At 36.0% G+C, this 18,281-nt stretch overlaps 1 protein-coding gene across 1 annotated transcript; it reads left to right on the forward strand.

The window, feature by feature from the left end:
• The first annotated feature begins 2,605 nt into the window (after nt 1-2,605).
• LOC114391696 lies at nt 2,606-3,536 on the forward strand. The gene is made up of 3 exons (XM_028352670.1): nt 2,606-2,882; nt 3,117-3,217; nt 3,399-3,536. The coding sequence occupies exons 1-3, from the start codon at nt 2,606-2,608 to the stop codon at nt 3,534-3,536; spliced, it is 516 nt and encodes a 171-aa protein (XP_028208471.1).
• Nucleotides 3,537-18,281: the final 14,745 nt, after the last annotated feature.

Raw genomic sequence — 18,281 nt, forward strand, 5'->3', positions numbered from 1 at the left:
CTTTTGAACTGTCCATGTTAACCGATAAAAGCAAAGAGGACTGTTTAAGGCGTTGGACCTTAAAACGGTTTTAAGTGACTTTTGCAGACGAAGCTTGATTTGTGAGTTGATTTTAGCTTTAGTTTCACTTTGGTTATTAGTCAATTCATTCAAGGAAACTTCCAAATAAAAACGTCTGATTAATTTTTTTGATTATTTTATTCAAAGATATTTTGATTATTTTATTATTATTTTGCCTTTTTTTGGTTTAACCGTGGTTACTGCATGAACGATCGGTTAAATTTTGTTTTAACAGTGATTAAACGAGATTACAACACAAATGATCGGTTGAAATTCATTTTATCATTTATTAGGTGAGAAAATGACTTAAATAAATGGTTAAAGCACGTTAAAAGGGGGTACGGAAAACAACGAAATGAAAATAAAAGTACGCGAAACAAGTGGAGACCACTAAGGGTGCATAGAATGAATTGAAAGATTTGATTTCGGGAACTTACCAGTTAAAGACCGAAGAATGACGAAGAACGATGAAGAATGGTGAAGAATCTTCACGAAATCGCTCACGGAAACGTCTCGGGAGCACCTCGGCTTGGATTTTTTCACGGAAATAATTTTCCTCACTAATTTTGAGAGAATCCTCAAATACCAGAAGGGCTGAACAATTTACTCTGCCCTTTTTCCCCTATTTATAGGATAAAAGAGGGAGGTGGTTGCCGCCCAGCTTGCCCAGGCTAGTAGGGTTGCTTCCACCAGAAGGCACCGCCTTCTGTTGGAACCCCCTGGAAGGCCCAAGTAGGCATGGTTGATATTTGCACCCCCTTTTTTACTAAATACACCCCATTTTGTGTTTTTTTGCTGATTACTTTCTGAAACGTTACAGAACTTTTTATGGATTACGTAACGACACCCATTTTTCTTCCGGAATGTTGCGAAACTTTACGGATTATGCAACAAGGCTCTTTTTGACTTCCAGAATGTTGCGGAACTTTACGGATTACCTAACAATGGGTGTTAAGTACCTTGAGGCGATCAAGCGAAGGTTGCATGCCACCAAACAATGGTCCCCAGACGAAATTAGGGTATGACAAAAGGAGAAGATAAGTTTTTGTCAATGTTTGCGCCAGGTGAAAGTCCCACAAGGATACTGTTCAAATATTAAGAGCCTTGTGCAGTTGAAGGAGCTTAAGCTGGTAGGGTTAAAGTCTCACGATTGTCACGTGTTGATGCAACAATTGTTAGCCGTGGCCATACGAGACATTTTGCCTAACAAAGTCAGGTTAGCCATAACTCGCCTGTGCTTTTTCTATAATGCCATATGTAGCAAAGTCCTTAATCCTGTCAAGTTTGATGACCTGGAAAATGAGGCCGCAATTATACAGTGCCAGGTGGAGATGTATTTTCCTCCTGCTTTCTTTGACATCATGATTCACTTAATTGTTCATCTTGTCAAAGAAATCAAATGTTGTGGTCCTGTTTATTTGCGGTGGATGTATCCAGTTGAGCGATACATGAAGATCTTAAAAGGGTATACCAAGAATCTACATCGTCCGGAAGCATATATTGTTGAAAGGTACATTGTAGAAGAATCCATTGAATTTTGTTCAGAGTACATTGGAAAGGTTAAACCTGTTGGGCTTCCTGAGTCTCGCCATGCCGATAGAGTGGGCGGTAAGGGTTCAAGAGGACTGCATTTTATCACTCCAAGTGTAGAAGATTTGTTACAAGCTCACTTGTATGTCTTGAACAACAGTAATGAAGTTTTGCCATACATACTTCAGCATGAAGCTTTAGTCAAACAAAATAATACAAAAATGTCAAAGAACTTGGTCTTGAAAAAGCATAACAAGACTTTCTCTGATTGGTTTAAAGATACAATCTTTGCTGATGAAAATGCTTCAGAAACATTAAGAAAGCTAGCAGATAGGCCTAAAAGAAATGTTATAACTTGGCAAGGATACAACATAAACAAGTATTCCTTTTACACAAAAGCACAAGACGAAAAAAGTACAATGCAAAACAACGGGGTCACCCTAAGGGCAGAATCTCAATACTTCACAAGTGTGCATGATGACAATCCCTATGTAGCTTCCATCCCTTACTTTGAGTTCATTGATGAAATTTGGGAGCTTAACTATGTCAAATTTATTGTGTGTGTTTTCAAATGTAAATGGGTTGATAGCAACACCGGTGTGCGGGCTGATGATGTAGGATTTACGTTGGTAGACCTAAAGAAACTAGGTTACCACAATGACCCTTTCATCATTGCAAAACAAGCTAAACAAGTATTTTATGTGCAAGACCCTTGTGATGAAAGGTGGTGCGTGGTTCTACACGGGAAAACAATTGGTGTTAATGTAGAAGATGATGATTCATACATGACAATTATGTTAGTCCTTTGTCCACACAAATGATTCCTAACATCGTCGGAAAAGAAGAAGCTGATGACGTTCATGCTAATCGTAATGATCATGATGAAGGAGAATTAATTAATATCGTCTAATGTAATTTTCTAATTATGTATTTGATTTCGGTAAATTGATTTACATAACTCATACTGTGCTTTTAGATAATGTTAACTAACTCAAGTTTTACTATTTACAGAACCATGGCTACTACACCTGGCTCGCCTCTTCCTCCTCCTCCTCCTCCTCCTCCTACAAACCCATCAGTGTCTCCATCTACCGTGAAGCGGACACGCAAAGCCACACGACTACGATCCTTGACCACTAGACCACCTGGGGCAAAGAGACCAGTGGTCCACGTCGATCCTGTGACTGGCAAGGCCAATTGTCCCCAAAAGAAGAAATTAAGAATATACTTGGGGATTGTCACTCGTGATAAGGTCGACGTGACATACGAGACCTATAAGGAAGTCCCTGCTGGTCAGAAGGATTTGATATGGGAGGATATTCAGGTATGTTTGTTTTCTTCTTTGATTTTGTTTAGTAGTCAAAATTCATAATTTACTAACAATAAAACCTAATTTATTGTTTGTCAGGCGGAATTTGAAATCCCTGAAGCTTCTGACAGTAGGACAAAGAAGAAAGTTCTTTAGACGGTGGGCAAGCGGTGGAGGCAGTTTAAATCCAATTTGACTAGGAAATGGGCACTTGCAGCCGACAAGGACGGTGTGGACGACACTGTCTGTGAAAAATATGGGATTAGCAAGGAGAAATGGACCCAGTTTTGTCAAACCCACCGAGATCCCTCGTGGGAGGTATGTACTTTGTAATTTGAATTGTTTTCCACTAAAAATTCAGTTCTTATAATAGATTGTACAAATCATTTTCATTAATGTTTGAATTTTGCAGGATGTGCGGAAAAAAGCACAGGCCATCCAGAAGCAAAACATCGCCCCCCACATGTTGTCTCGTGGGGGTTATGATTATTTAGAATAGAAGTTGATGGCTAAGAAGACAAAGAAAAAACTAGAAGAAGCTGCTCAGTCCGAAAGCACTGAGGGCATCATTAACTCTCCATCTCCCATCAGACGACACGTGAAGTGGAAGATGGCCCACACTAAGAAAACTGGGTAGATGACGTCTGAGGCCGCAAAGGAAATCGCTGAGAAGATTGTAAGTCAAATGTAAATTAAGAATTGTAATTATGTTTGTTTATTATGTGAATGCCTTGGACAAATATATGTGTTATGTACAAGATTCTTTGGAGGAACAGGCGTCACAGGGTTCATTTGTCCCCCATGGTCGTCAAGATGTCTTGACTGCTGCCATTGGGCAACCAGAACACCCTGGCCGTGTTCGTGCCTGGAGCCGGTGTCACCATCAAGCAATACTTCGGCTCCACTCCACGAAGCTCTCGCAGTTCCTCTTCCATCCCTCTAGAAGAACTCGAGCAGCTCACTCAACAAATCAGGGACCAACTGGAGGAGTCGATCACAGAAAAAGTGACTCGATAGCTCATCGCATCCTTCAGCCAGATGCAGTCCCAGCTTCAGTCACAAATGCAATCACAGGGACTTGCACTGCCTCCGGAGCCTGAGGTTGGTCCCTCAGCTGCTCGTGTTAGCACAAAGGGGAGTTGTGTTGATCCCTCATCGACCGATCCAAAGACGCGTGACTCAGAAAAATGCGGGCTGTACATCAAAGAAAATCCTTCCCACCTGGTTGCCCTAGGAAGAGTTTATGAGGGATCCACAACTGTTCACAACATCCCTTTGTTGCATGGCTAGGTGAAAGTTGGTGTTGAGGAGGTTAAAGATGTAAAGGCTCTCATTCCTGTACCCACTAATGAGGTTCAACTAGTGGGGCAGGCACTAAACACCTTCCTTGCTTAGCCGACATATCTTGTGAAGCGTGTATCAGAACAGGTATTTTACTCTGATTATATGCTTTTTTTTCAATTGATTTGTTCACTATAATTAAATTATGTTATTTCACTATGTTTGATAAACAGGCAGCTGTGTCTCCAGCAAAGCCTCTAGATAAGCCGGATCCTGAGGTCGATGATCCCCTGTATCTGATGACATTGACCATCCCACAACTTTTCTTGAAGCCTCTCCAGGTTATGTGGGATTCTACCATGTTCGGGGTGTTTAATCCAGACTTCCCATTGTACATCAAGCATGAAAATCTCTCAGAAATTGCACACGGTGGTCAATGTCTCAGCATATCTGTTATACAGTTGTGGATTCTGTAAGTCAATTTAGATTATTGTTAATTACCTAAGTTTTTGTTTTAAATTCATACATAATTAACTTTGTCTTAACAACAACAGGCATCTGACTGAAACAAGTATGCGAGCGGGGAATTCTGATGTGTATGGATTCCTTGAGCCACAGTCCATTTAGAGATCTGGGTAATCGCAGTTTGAATTGAAAAGTTATATCAAGAGTTGGATGCAGAGTTCAAAACGCAATGTCCACCTTGGAGCCTACCTGAATGGGTAAGTCAAACAAAACAACTAAATTTAAATAATGTATAAAACTACAATAACCCATATTCGTCTCCACTGCAGCGGCCACTGGCAAATGGTCGTCATTCTGCCTAAGGAAAACCTTGTTGTCTGGTTTTGTTCCTTGCATAACAGGCCAGACAACTACCTTAAGGGAATAATTAACAAGTCAGTGTTGTTTTCAATACATTTGCATTAGCATAACCGAACAACATCAATATTTTAATGTTCCTCTTATTCAACAATGCTTTGAAAGGACTTGATGATACTCCACATCCTAAATCCAAGGCTGCTGCTAGGTGGATTGTTGTTAAGGTACATGATTTAAATAAAACTTGTACTTATATATACTGCTTATATGTGTGTACACTAATTGTGGTTAACGTTTAATTAATATCCAAATTTCATTATATATTTAGTGTAATAGACAAAAAGGAAGCATTGAGTGCGGCTATTACGTCATGCACTGGATGTCCACGATAATCTTAAGAACTTTTAGGAATAATTGGAAAATGGTAATTCTTTATTTCAAACAAAGTTTATTTTCTTGTCATTGCTATTACATCATTAACTTATGTTTTATTTGATCATGCAGTATTTTAATGATGTTAGACCATTGGAAGTAGAGGGATTGAAGGTGCTTCGCATCTAGTGGGCACAATTTTATGTCAAAGTTAGGATGTTAGGGAACTATTTCATTTCAGGTTAATTAATTAGTTTACTACCTTGTTTTACATTTTTGCCAATTGCTATGTCATTTGAACATTGAATATTCTTTATTGATTAATAAATCATTTATTCATAGTTATTAATTGATAGTTTAATATAGCTTTCTGCTAAAAACTATTTGAATGCAAAATGCAAATGATATATGTTGTGATCTGTGGTCTGATTTCAATTTTACAGGTTAAATTTTGGGTTTTATGTAAAAACAGAAAGTGTATTTTAAAAAAAACCTAAAAACAACATCAATTTTTTATGAAAACCAATGTTAATATACACAAACAACATTGGTTTTTCAAAAAAACCGATGTTAACATACAACTTAACATCGGTTACTCAAAAAACCGATGTTGTTTGTGTAACTTAACATCGGTTTTCGTAAAAAATCGATGTTAATATTCAAAACGTTAACATCGGGTTTTTATTAAAACTGATGTTAACTTATAGATTAACATCAATTTTTGTTTAAAAACTGATGTTAACCTATAAACATTTAACATCGGTTTTGTATAAAAACTGATGTTAACGTTTCTAACTTAACATCGGTTTTTATACAAAACCGATGTTAATATATAAGTTAACATCAGTTTTTATACAAAATTGATGTTAATCTGTAAGTTAACATCGATTTTGTGGAAAATCGATGTCACCTATCAACATTCATACACTTTTTTTGGTATAATTCTTATTATATAACATCGGTTATTTAGATAACCGATGTTGTCAATTTTACGTTAACATCGGTTTTGTAAAATCGATGTTAACGATAATACTTTCAACATCGTTACTTTCAACATCAGTTTTTGAAAGTCCTAAATAACCGATGTAGAAGGTGTATTTTCTAATAGTGGAGGAATTGTGGTGTGCGTAGCCGACTGTGTGATCTTCCTCCCACTATAGATTGAAAGTGACTTATTACCTGTCTCTCATTTCTGGTAAGTAGAAGTTGATTATCTTTTATGTGGGACCTTAATACGCTCTCTAACATAAGCAATCCTGGTTTTTGGTAAAAGAAATGGTTTTTTGTTGTCATAAGTGTATACTGTATATTAAACTATTACTGCTAAACGACTACCTAAAAAGGAAAATAAAGGCCACACATTTTAAATTTCATTACATGCTTGCTGAATGTAGTTTAAGAAGAGTCATTCATTCATGTGATTCATGAGTATTTTAAAGGGGATCATACACAATACACATTAGAGTAGGCTTCTTAGGCACATGGAATAACTTCAATACCATTTATTTCTTCATGGAACCAAGTCTGACTTTTTGCTTAAGTAGTATGTGTGCATGAGTTGTTTAAGCAGAATAGGTACATGAGACTTGGGCTTTAGTCTTCCATATAACCACCCCACAAGGTTGTTGGCACTAAAACTATTATTTTTCCCCAACCCTGTAGGGAAAAACAATTACTAGTGCCACTTTTAGTGGTAGGTTGATCCTTTAAAATTATTGTGTAGTTTTTCTTTGAAAGACATTACTCTGTTTGCATATAAACCATAGAACATTTAAAAAGTTTGCGAGCACTTTGACAGACACATAGATAGATAGATAGATAGATAGATAGATAGATAGATACAGAGGGAGAGGGATAGATAGAGAGGAGAGACACATTTCCTTTTGAAGCATATGCTTGTTGCACCAATGATGCCATTTAATACGAATAGTAAGTCACAACATGTGGATACTAGAAGCATACCCAAGAGGAAAATATTAGGATCAAAGTATTTAGCAAATTATAATTGATTAAGTCTGTTATTAGTAATTAGATCGAGTGGGCTAGGGAGACATGTTGTCTGCCACCATTCCCTATGAAGCTAGTAATCTGTTATGGTTTCTGTTATGAGAAGATTCCAGTAACTTTCTAATTAGGAGTTTGTTAGTGGTCTGCCACCATTCCCTATTTTCTGTTATTAGTACTTAATATACGATCTTGGCTTTTGATAAATTTTTGTTAGCCCACCAATGTGTATGCTGGTGTGCGTTGGATAAAATATGTTAAAAAATGTACTGCAGTCCTCATTATTTGGAGAAATATTGAAGGGCTAGTTTTGACCAGGTTGTATGGAAGGGCCTGGGAGGTTCAGAGAGTAAGGAGCCAAAAATGGTGAGATAGAAAGAACTGTATATGTGTTGTTAATATTATTCTGAAATAAGTGGGCAGTGGATAGTGCACATATTTTGGGTAGCTAAGGGAAGGGAATCGTGACAAATTTATATCATAGGCTATGAAAGAATGAATGAGAAAGAGGGTTATAGGATGAATAGTGTAATGAAAGATATAGAAAAATAACCCATAAGTTTTTCTTTCATTGTCTGGTTAATGTAACATCCCAATTTTCGTAAACTAGATTAAAAAAGATTGTTATTTATAAATAAATAGAGTTTAAAATAAATGATGATATTTTATAAATAAATAAATAAGGAGATATAATTATTAATTAAAATAATGATTTGAGAGAAAATAAAAAGGGTATTTTATTTATTTGTTTGATAGAGAATAAAATAAAGTTTGTTTTTATAAAATAATAAATAAATAAATAGAGTAAACAATAGGTCTTAAATGCCCCTAGCTATAAATAACAACATGCTAGGTCAGTTTTCAGACTGACTCCTCAGCCTCCTCTGCCTCACAATGTTGTTTTTCTCTCTTCTCCCAAAACCCTCTCTTTTTCCCGCAGACCACCTAACCTGTCTCAGAAAAACGACGATCTCGGACTCGTTCACCGTTGGATCGTCGTGAAATTTGAGCGCCGCGTTTGAAACCCAATTACGAGCATTCTTACCGTTGGGAATTTCGATATTATGTCTGAGCTAAGAGAAATACCCCTCGCGTTGTAGCATTTTCCTTTCCCGCAGAAACCCAGAGCTGTCTCGGTAAAACTGCGATCCCGGTTTCGTTAACCGTTGGAGTTTTATGAAATTTGGATATGTTGTTCGAAATTCAATTTCTCACGCTCTCACCGTTGGGATTTGCGAGATAATATTTGTGGAGGGAGAAAAATAAATCGCATGGTGACAGTACAAGTGGAGGCTTCAATCCCTTCTCTGTCTCTTTGACGTTTAGGAATTCTATCGGAGCAGCTAGAGGAAAAAAATTGGAGGAATCTCAGAGAACCGCTAGAGATGCTGCTATTGCTGGCTGAAGACACGTGAGTCCGCTTAGAGTTAAGTGATGAGTTATTCACAATTGGGAATTAGTGAGAACATGTGTAGGGATCCTTAGAGATATCAATTGGAATGGGTTTTGGGGTGTTTTTGCAATTTTCATTTTATCCTTATAATTATTACAGTGAATTATATATGTTTGACAGACCAATTGTTGTGAAATTGATATGCTATTGTGTTGAGCGTGAACCCTATAAATCGAGTACTTTTTCTAATTAATATGAATTGATGAAATAAAGTAAGGAGAAATTTAGAGAGATATTGATTTTGTATTTTCTCTTTTTCTTGTTGTTTAGGTTTTTATATATAATTTAAAAAGTTAATATCATAATTGAAATTGGCCAAAGTGTTCATATAATTATTTAGAATTTGTGCATTGAAAGCTTACTTTGTAATTTGTGATTCAATATGATGTATGCTAGCTTATATATATATAGAGGTTGTTATTTATATTAATAATTTATGTAAATAATATTGTAGAGTGTTATAGTATGATTCCAAAAAATTTTAACTGTTGGAGTTTGAGAATATTATGGTTAAATTTGATGAACATGTGTATGTTGTACCTTATGAATATCATTAGGAATGTTATGAGATGGTTGATGTGATGTTATGAGATGTTAAAGTGAGGGCATGATGTTTGATTGTGAATAAGTGGATGTGTTTAACACTTGATGTTACATTAATTATATCGTGAGCTATGAATTATACAATAACCCGACCAGTGTTTATGCGCAGTGTTAAAGAGAAAGTGTAGGTTCCTAGTTAGGAACCAGTGTTAAATTGTAGCGCAATTGTGTTAAACATGTTTGAAACATGAGTGTGAGGTCGTGGTATTGTATAATTCATGTGCAGTGCTTATAAATGAAATATGTGATGAATTGTGGAATAATATGTTGCCTTGAGATTATAATATTGTTATTGAGATTGAGTAAAAGTGTAGAGTAAAACAGGTGTTGAATTGTGAGATACGTGAAAACATGTGATGGTGGATTGTGACATTATGAGATGTGAAATTGTGAATGAGTTTTGGTTGTGAATAAATGTGTGATTAATTCTTGATGTGACATTATTTGTGTTGTAAGTTGTGAATTGTACAATAACCCGACCAGTGTTATCTTGAGAAAAGTGTAAATGCGCAGTGTTAAAGAGAAAGTGTAGGTTTCCTATTTAGGAACCAGTGTTAAAGAGAAAGTGTAGGTTCCTATTTAGGAACCAGTGTTAAATTGTAGCGCAATATGTTGTACGTGTTTAAGACACGAGTGTGAGGTCGTGGGTATTGTATAATTCACTAGCAGTGTCTGTGTGCTAAAATGATTTTAAGGGTTGGACCTGAATCAGGAGGGAGAGGCCCTAACGGATTCTTTGGAGTGTAGGCCTTGGGGGTCATCGGGTTTGAGTGCTCTTTTAAGCCTATGCTGATCCCATATGGTTGGAGCATTCTCGCAAAACATCGTGACCCTGACTGGTCTCCCTATGATTTTACTTAGTGAGAGTGACCTGGCAAACCCATTGTGTGGTGTGTCTTGTTATGTACTCCTAAGCGCCCCAGGGTGGTTTTTCACTGACATGGTACCACATTGCATGTAGGCTTGAGTCTTAGCATAATTGTCTCATGCGCTTGCTAATTGATTATTATGAAATTGAGGTGTTATTATGTCTTGATCAGAGCATGTGATTCTTGTGTAATGTGATTGATGATTGAAAAATGTGATTGATGGATGAAAAGGGAACTTTGAATGACAAAGTGGTGGAATTATGTGAATTACATGTAAGTAAGTTTTATTTGGTTTATATGATATGTATATCTAGTTGTCTTGTTTCTCTATTAGTTAGGAATGTGATAACTCACTCCCAGTTTGCTGTTTGTGTTTGGATCCTGTGATGATCTTGAACTTTGTGTTCGGGGGAGCAGATGACTAGGTGAACTGCTTTAAAGAATATTGTGCTGAAGGACGTCGGGACACAACGCTCTGATAAGATGTGACATTGGGATATAAGTTTTTATGTTAATTTTATGATGTTAGTCTATTTTATTTCACCTCACTGATTTAACAAAATATTTTTTGTAAATTTGACGGCCTTATTTTGAGCCGAATATATTTTTAATGAGTTTATTTGGTAATTGAAATGAATGTGAACCTTTTAACCATTTGATTTTTGTTTATCAATATATTTTATTTATTTATATATATGTCGGGGTAGAGGGTGTCACAGTTAAGAAAGGCCCTTCCTGGTCCTCGAATTCCAATAACAACCATAGTTTCAAGGTGCTCAGAACATACCACCATAGTGAACTGAAAGATAATTGAATAGATTACCAAGGCAGCACTGATCATTGGTGTCTGCAAAGCATTGCCTTTGGTCACTATAAAACACAACAGTAAGACATATTTTACCAATCATGCACCAATAACTGAAGTTATATTTCAATGTGTAAATCATTGGTGCTATGTCACTTGAAAATAGTTTTTAGACACAACTTCAAATTATTATTGCGGCACTATTTATTTTTGCCTCAATTTCTACAATGGGACCCACAATAATTGTCCTCAACCTCATATATGAGATCCACTAGAATTGATTCATGTCTTATTTAGTCAGCCGTAGTCATTCTTCACCAATTCCACAGAATAAATCATCAGGACACATTTCCCTTAGTAATTTCTTCAAACTTCTAAATGAATCAAACAAGTAGTTTCATCTACCTCTGCATCTATGAAAGACAACATCTATGGATTTTGAATGCACTTATGAGGTATGGCTCCAACATTATGAGGCAAAGAAAAATACCAAGAATGATCATGATTGATCACATCCTTTGCTATGTTCTAATAGACAAAGAAATAGTTAATCAAATGCTTGCATTCATTGAAAATTTTGTCTTCAATAATGCATAAATTATGTATGACAGCCTGGTATTTCAATAAATTGACACATTTCTAAGATTTAAGCCAATTTAATCACAAATTCGAAGACCCCTTAGGAGATAAATACAAGTTTGCTAAAGTGTTTATAATGCATTGTAAGATGTTAATGGTAGTGTATTTGTTTAGTTTTTCCCTTTATTTGTTTCACTTTATTGGCTTGGCCTTACACAACCAACTAAAAAAAATGTTGGCTTACATTATATAACCATAATTATGTTTGAATCTCTGAGAATGTGTTTTGGTTGTAGGTACAAGTTTTACACAAAAACTTAGGAAGTAAATTCTTCTTTTACAAATGTTGGACTTCAATCTAGACTGTTGTGTAGAACATACCACTACTCTGATCGCACTCGTTGTTTTTAGTGACCATATTTTGAGGTATGTATATCTTTGACTCACACCAATGATAATTACATGGTTGTTTATATATGAATATTGTATTATATAAGCAGTTATGTGAATTGTGAGTGAACTTTAATTTCTCGTTTAAGATTCTATACAATGATTAATACGGAAAGTTTGCATTAATCGATGTATTGAATCTAGAATTGTCCGTTTGGACAGTTTGGGAAGACTCATTTTTTATAGTAGATTAATACGTATTTGTTAATTGGATTTTCTTAAATTTTTCAACATTTTGGTATAGTTCATTTCACTTTGTTCTTCGAGTGCATAGTTGAATGTGGTGGATGATGACATGCCACCGCTTTCATCTCGTGTACTTGGGGACTTATGCGAAATGCTGCCAAAATTTCAACAAATTTAGAAAGGACAATTAACTTGTAGTATTGAATCTATTATAAAAAAAGTCTTCCTAAATGGGATAGGGTCACACCTTTAATGAAAAAAGTGAGGTTTACATGCATGTTAGATAACTTTATAAAGTGTTATAGCAAAGGTAAAACATGAATCGAAGTTGGATGAAAGCATCACACATTAGTGACAAGTATGAGAATGGGGTTGAACAATTCCTCCAATTTACTGAACGGAATGCTCCATGTTTGTGTGGGAAATTTTTTTGTCCTTATGTTAAATGTGGAAATGGAAGACACCAATCAATAAATGACATAAGATCACATCTTATGTGTCACGGGATCATTCCAAATTACACAAAATGGATATGGCATGGGGAATTGTCAGACAAACCATCAGTCTCTCACACTGAGTCAGTCGATGTAGACATGAGATATCATATAGAAGACATGATTCGTGATCTAGGGCAAGACGAATTTCAGCAAGCACATGCACCTTTGTATGTGAAAATAGAAAATGATTCAAAGAAACCTTTGTATTATGGGTGCACAGCTTTCACAAGGTTGCCAGTGGTGTTAGCTTTGGTCTACTTGAAGGCAAAATTTGGCTGAAGTGACAAAAGCTCTACTGAATTGCTTGTGTTATTGAAAAAAATACTTCCTGAAGATAACACGTTGCCGAAGAATCAATACGAGGCGAAGAAGATTTTATGTCCAGTGGGAATGGAGTACCAAAAAATCCATGCATATCCAAATGATTGCATATTGTATAGAAATCAGTTTGCAGAAATGTGCGATTTCCCTACATGTGGTTTATCACGCTAAAAGGTCAACAATAACGAATGCAGTGATGATGCAACCGCAAACAACAGTCATCCAACAAAGGTCTGTTGGTATCTTCCCATAATACTAAGGTTTAAGCGATTGTTTGCTAATGGACATGATGCAAAACACTTGGCGTGGCATGCAGACGACAGAAAAAGTGATGGATTGCTCCGACATCCAGCTGATAGTCTGCAATGGAAGACATTCGATTGTTTGTATCCTGATTTTGGGAATAAGCCAAGAAATCTAAGGCTTGGTCTTGCTTCAGATGGAATGAATCCTTTTGGTAACTTAAGCACCAACCATGGTCTATTTTGCTAATGATTTACAACCTCCCTCCTTGGTTATGCATGAAGCGAAAGTACATAATGCTTTGCATGATGATAGTGGCTCCAAGATAGTCAGGGAATGATATTGATGTCTATCTGACTTCGTTGATCGAAGACTTGACAAAATTGTGGGAAGACAGGGTAGATGTGTGGGATGGGAATCTATAACAGACCTTTAGGTTGCATGTAATGATTTTTTGTACCATTAATGACTATCCAGCATATGACAATTTAAGTGGTTATAGTGTCAAAGGCCATCACACATGTCCTATATGTGAGAAAAATACGAGCTTCTTCCAACTAAAACATGGAAAGAAGACAGTATACACAAGGCACTGAAGATTTCTCAAACATTATCATCCATATCGACGATTGAAGAAAGCTTTTAATGGATCTCAAGAAAATGAAAGTGCGCTGAAACCATTAGATTGCAAAGAAGTTTATGATTATGTGAAGGACATCATAACTATCTTTGGGAAGACAAAAAAATCTACAACTGAGACAAACATATGGAAGAAAAGGTCCATATTCTTTGATCTTCCATACTGGTCTGATCTTGATGTTAGACATTGTATAGACATGATGCACGTGGAGAAAAATGTTTGTGATAGTTTAATTGGCACCCTTCTTAACATTAAAGGCAAGACAAATGATGGTTTGAAGTGTCGTCAAGGCTTGGTTGAGATGAGTATACAAAAGCAGTTGCATCCAATCTCATAAGGTCCGTGAACATATCTAGCCCCGGCATGTCACACAATGTCAAAAACAAGAAGAGGAGTTTTTGTCATTGTTTGTGTAATGTAAAATTCCCACAAGGATACTCTTCAAATATCAAGAGCCTTGTATCCGTCAATGATCTTAAATTGGTTGGCTTGAAATCTCATGATTGTCATGTATTAATGCAACAACTATTGCCTGTAGTGATTCAGGGAATCTTGCCTGACAAAGTTTGGGTTGTCATAACTCGTTTGTGCTTTCTTTTTAATGCTATCTGTAAAAAAGTCATTGACCCTAGAAGATTGGATGAATTGGAGAACGAGGCTGCCATTGTCCTTTGTCAAATGGAGATGTATTTTCCTCCATCATTTTTTGACATAATGGTTCACTTAATTTTTCATCTAGTGAGGGAGATCTGATTGTGTAGTCCTATTTTTTTACGGTGGATGTATCCAATTGAGCGGTACATGAAGGTGTTAAAGGGGTATACCAAGAATCAATACCAGCCAGAAGCTTCGATTGTTGAAAGGTATGTTGCTGAAGAATGTATCAAGTTTTGCTCCTAGTACATTGAAGGTGGTAAATTTGTCAGGCTTCCTAAAACTCGTCATTGTCGGACACGAGGGGGTAAGGGTACACGAGGATACAATGTTGTCACAATGACTTGGCACTATGTCTCACAAGTGCATCTATATATATTAAACAACACAACAGAGGTCATTACATACATAGATGCTCACAATAAAAAAGCTCATAGCAATAAACCCAAAAATGAACATGGTGAGGGTTTTGCAAGAGCACAATAGAACTTTCATTAACTGGTTTAGAGAAACAATATTTCTTGATGATGGTGCTTCCAAAACATTAAAATTGTTAGTTGTTGGGCCAAATCTCAGTGTACCGACTTGGAAAGGGTATGATATCAACAATTATTCCTTCTACACCAAGTCCCAAGATGACAAAAGCTCGATGCAGAACAATGGTGTGACTGTTGATGCCGATTCCGATCAGTTTTGTAGTGCATCAGACAACAATCCGATTCGAGCATCCATTCCTTACTTTGGAGTGATTGAAAAAATCTGGGAGCTTGATTATAGTGAATTTAGAGTGCATGTGTTTAAGTGTAAGTGGGTTAATGTCAATAATGGTGTCCGTCAAGATGAATTGGGATTTACTTTAGTAGACCTAAATAAGGTGGCTTACATGGACGAACCTTTCATTATGGCCGAACAAGCAAGATAGGTGTTTTACATCCAAGATCCATGCGATTCAAGATATTCAGTGGTTCTACAAGGAAGACCAAGTGGTTTAAATGACGCACATGATGATGTACACGTAAATCGTAATGATCATGATGAAGGACTATGGGAGAACATTGTGACGTAACTGAATCCTATGAAAGTAATGTAAAAAGCTTATTGCGTTATTTGTTTTGTAATTTATTAATGTTCATATTTCCATTTACCTAAGTATATGCTATTTGTAAGTCCTTATTGTTAACATATTTGTTTTATTTTCACAAAGTCATGGGAACACCACCACCGTCCCCTCCGCGGTTAGATGTACAGTCAGAGGCTATGTTTAGGAATACTAGACAATCCATATGGCTAAGAAGGTTGACTTTAAGAACTTTGGATCAGCCCAGACCAACTGTAAACATCGATGCTGCAACTTGGTGAGGATCAGGCCCACATAAAGAGAAGTTCCACAGCTATCTAGGGGTCATAACTAGAGAAAAAATTCCAATTGTACATAACAATTGGAAAGATGTATCGGACTTGCTAAATGACCTAGTATGGGATGACATTTTGGTAAGTGACGTTAACATTGAGTTGTACTTTTTTATCTAGTAACAAAAGTTGAAAGCTTTGAAATTATGCAAGTATTACAAAACAATTTGTTATGTAAGTCAAATTTGATATCCCAGAAGCACTGAATGCAAAGAAAAAGGTCATGTCCACTATGACCACTAGATGGAGGCAATTTAAATATGCCCTCACCACAAAATTTGTCTATGCTAACTCTGAGGGGCAACATAAACATGATCCTTTGGTAAAATATGGTCTAGATCCACAAACTTGGGAGGAATTTGCCGTATGCCGCAAGCTGCAAAACCCCTAACTGGCAGGTTAGATGTTCATGTGTTTGATTTTGACTGTGTATTTCACATTATCATGCCATTTCAATTTGTTTGATTCGAATAATATATGCTACATGACAGGGGATCAGGAAAAATAAGTAGGAAATCCAAAAATACAATGATTGTCCCCATTTACTTTCTCGTGGGGGATATGATTTGCTTGAAAAGAAGCTATTAGAAGAGAAAATTAAGAAAAGACAACATGACACAATGATGACTGAGAATACACCACAGATTGATGACCCCCCCATCTCCTATTGAAAGACATGTTAAGTGGAAGTTAGCACGCATAAAGCGATATGGGCAGATGACATCTCAGGCGGGATAAGAAATATCTGATAAAATTGTGAGTTGGTTGTTCACTTTTCAATTTCTAATCATTGCAATCTTGTCTTGCTCTGTAATTTGTTTTACTATACAGGGAACATACAACACCCATATATTCTCATTGGTAGTTCTTTTGTCTAGCATGTTCATTTATAACAAGGTTGGCACAACCTATCAAGCCTATATTTTTGTTGTTATAATTGCTTGTATTTTTAATTTGTGTTTCTTGGTTTTTACATGTCATGATCAATTTGCGAGTCTGTTATAGAGCAATGCGTGAAACTTTTTTCTTCTTCTTCTCGTAACTTTTGTGAATTTCTTGCTGGAATTAGAATGTTGATGCTATTTCTTTTGCTCAAATGGCTGGTATCGATGAGGCTCCCTTGATCGTCTTTCTCTTATTACCCAAATGACAAAGCACATTCAAGTTAGAGAATTAGGAGGAAAGACTTTTGTGTCTGAGCTAGGACAATTTTCCCCAATTTTTGTTTAGCTCTTAAGGGTAGGTTGTCTACAATTGCACAAATTGGGCAAAAATGTCATAATTGTAGTGATGGTATATTAGCATACTTTGATTGTATTGTATAGTCACATTTTTTTTACTTCATTCACCAATTACTCTTGCTTGCAAGACTTTTATTTGGACCTAACAGGAGATAAGAAAAAAATAACACCCCTTGATTATTTAGAAATTGCCTTGAGCTGGCATGTCCAAGGGAGTCAAAAAGATATAAAGGCTAAAAATGAGGCATTATTTTGCTCCCTATTTTAGTACCTTCAAGAAGAAATTAAGATATATCACTATTGTGAGAATGCTAGGATCTTATTAGTTAGGTTAGTAGTGTCATGTGCTTGGCCTTAGGTGGTAGTATACTCATTCTCCTTGCATGACTTGTCTTGTCTTCTCTCTATAGTTCCCTTTTTTAATAACATTATTAAACAGGGCAGATCAAAGGAATAAGAGTGATAAGAGATGGGAAAATATACAAAATTGTACATAGTAAAGAAATGACAATTGTTGATTAGCTTCTCTATTTTTAAAGCTCTTATTTTGAGTTTTAATTTTAAAGTAGGTTTTAAGCTTAATAAAAGTTGGGTCCAAGAGCAATTATGTTACTTTGTTTCATTTCAATACTGAAAGCAATGTTTTGTAGTCATTTTGTTGTCTCTTAAACTTTTTGATATTTTATCTTAAATATGCAGATGGATAAATTAAGAACTGGATTTTGAGAGGGCCTTCATGCTTTGACAAAGTTTGTTTTCGAGAGAACAAGGCCAAAACAAGTTGGTGCAACTATGATGAATGCACCTATATTGGTTGGTATAATTGAATCTAATATAAGCTCAATAATGAGTTACTGTACATAACTTATAAATTGTAATTATCCTAAATAAAATGAAATATGAGTAACAGAATAAAGGGAAATTAAATAATAATATGGATGAATAGTTAACA

The sequence above is a fragment of the Glycine soja genome, chromosome 17, assembly GCF_004193775.1.
Source record: "Glycine soja cultivar W05 chromosome 17, ASM419377v2, whole genome shotgun sequence".
NCBI classification, from domain to species: domain Eukaryota; kingdom Viridiplantae; phylum Streptophyta; class Magnoliopsida; order Fabales; family Fabaceae; genus Glycine; species Glycine soja.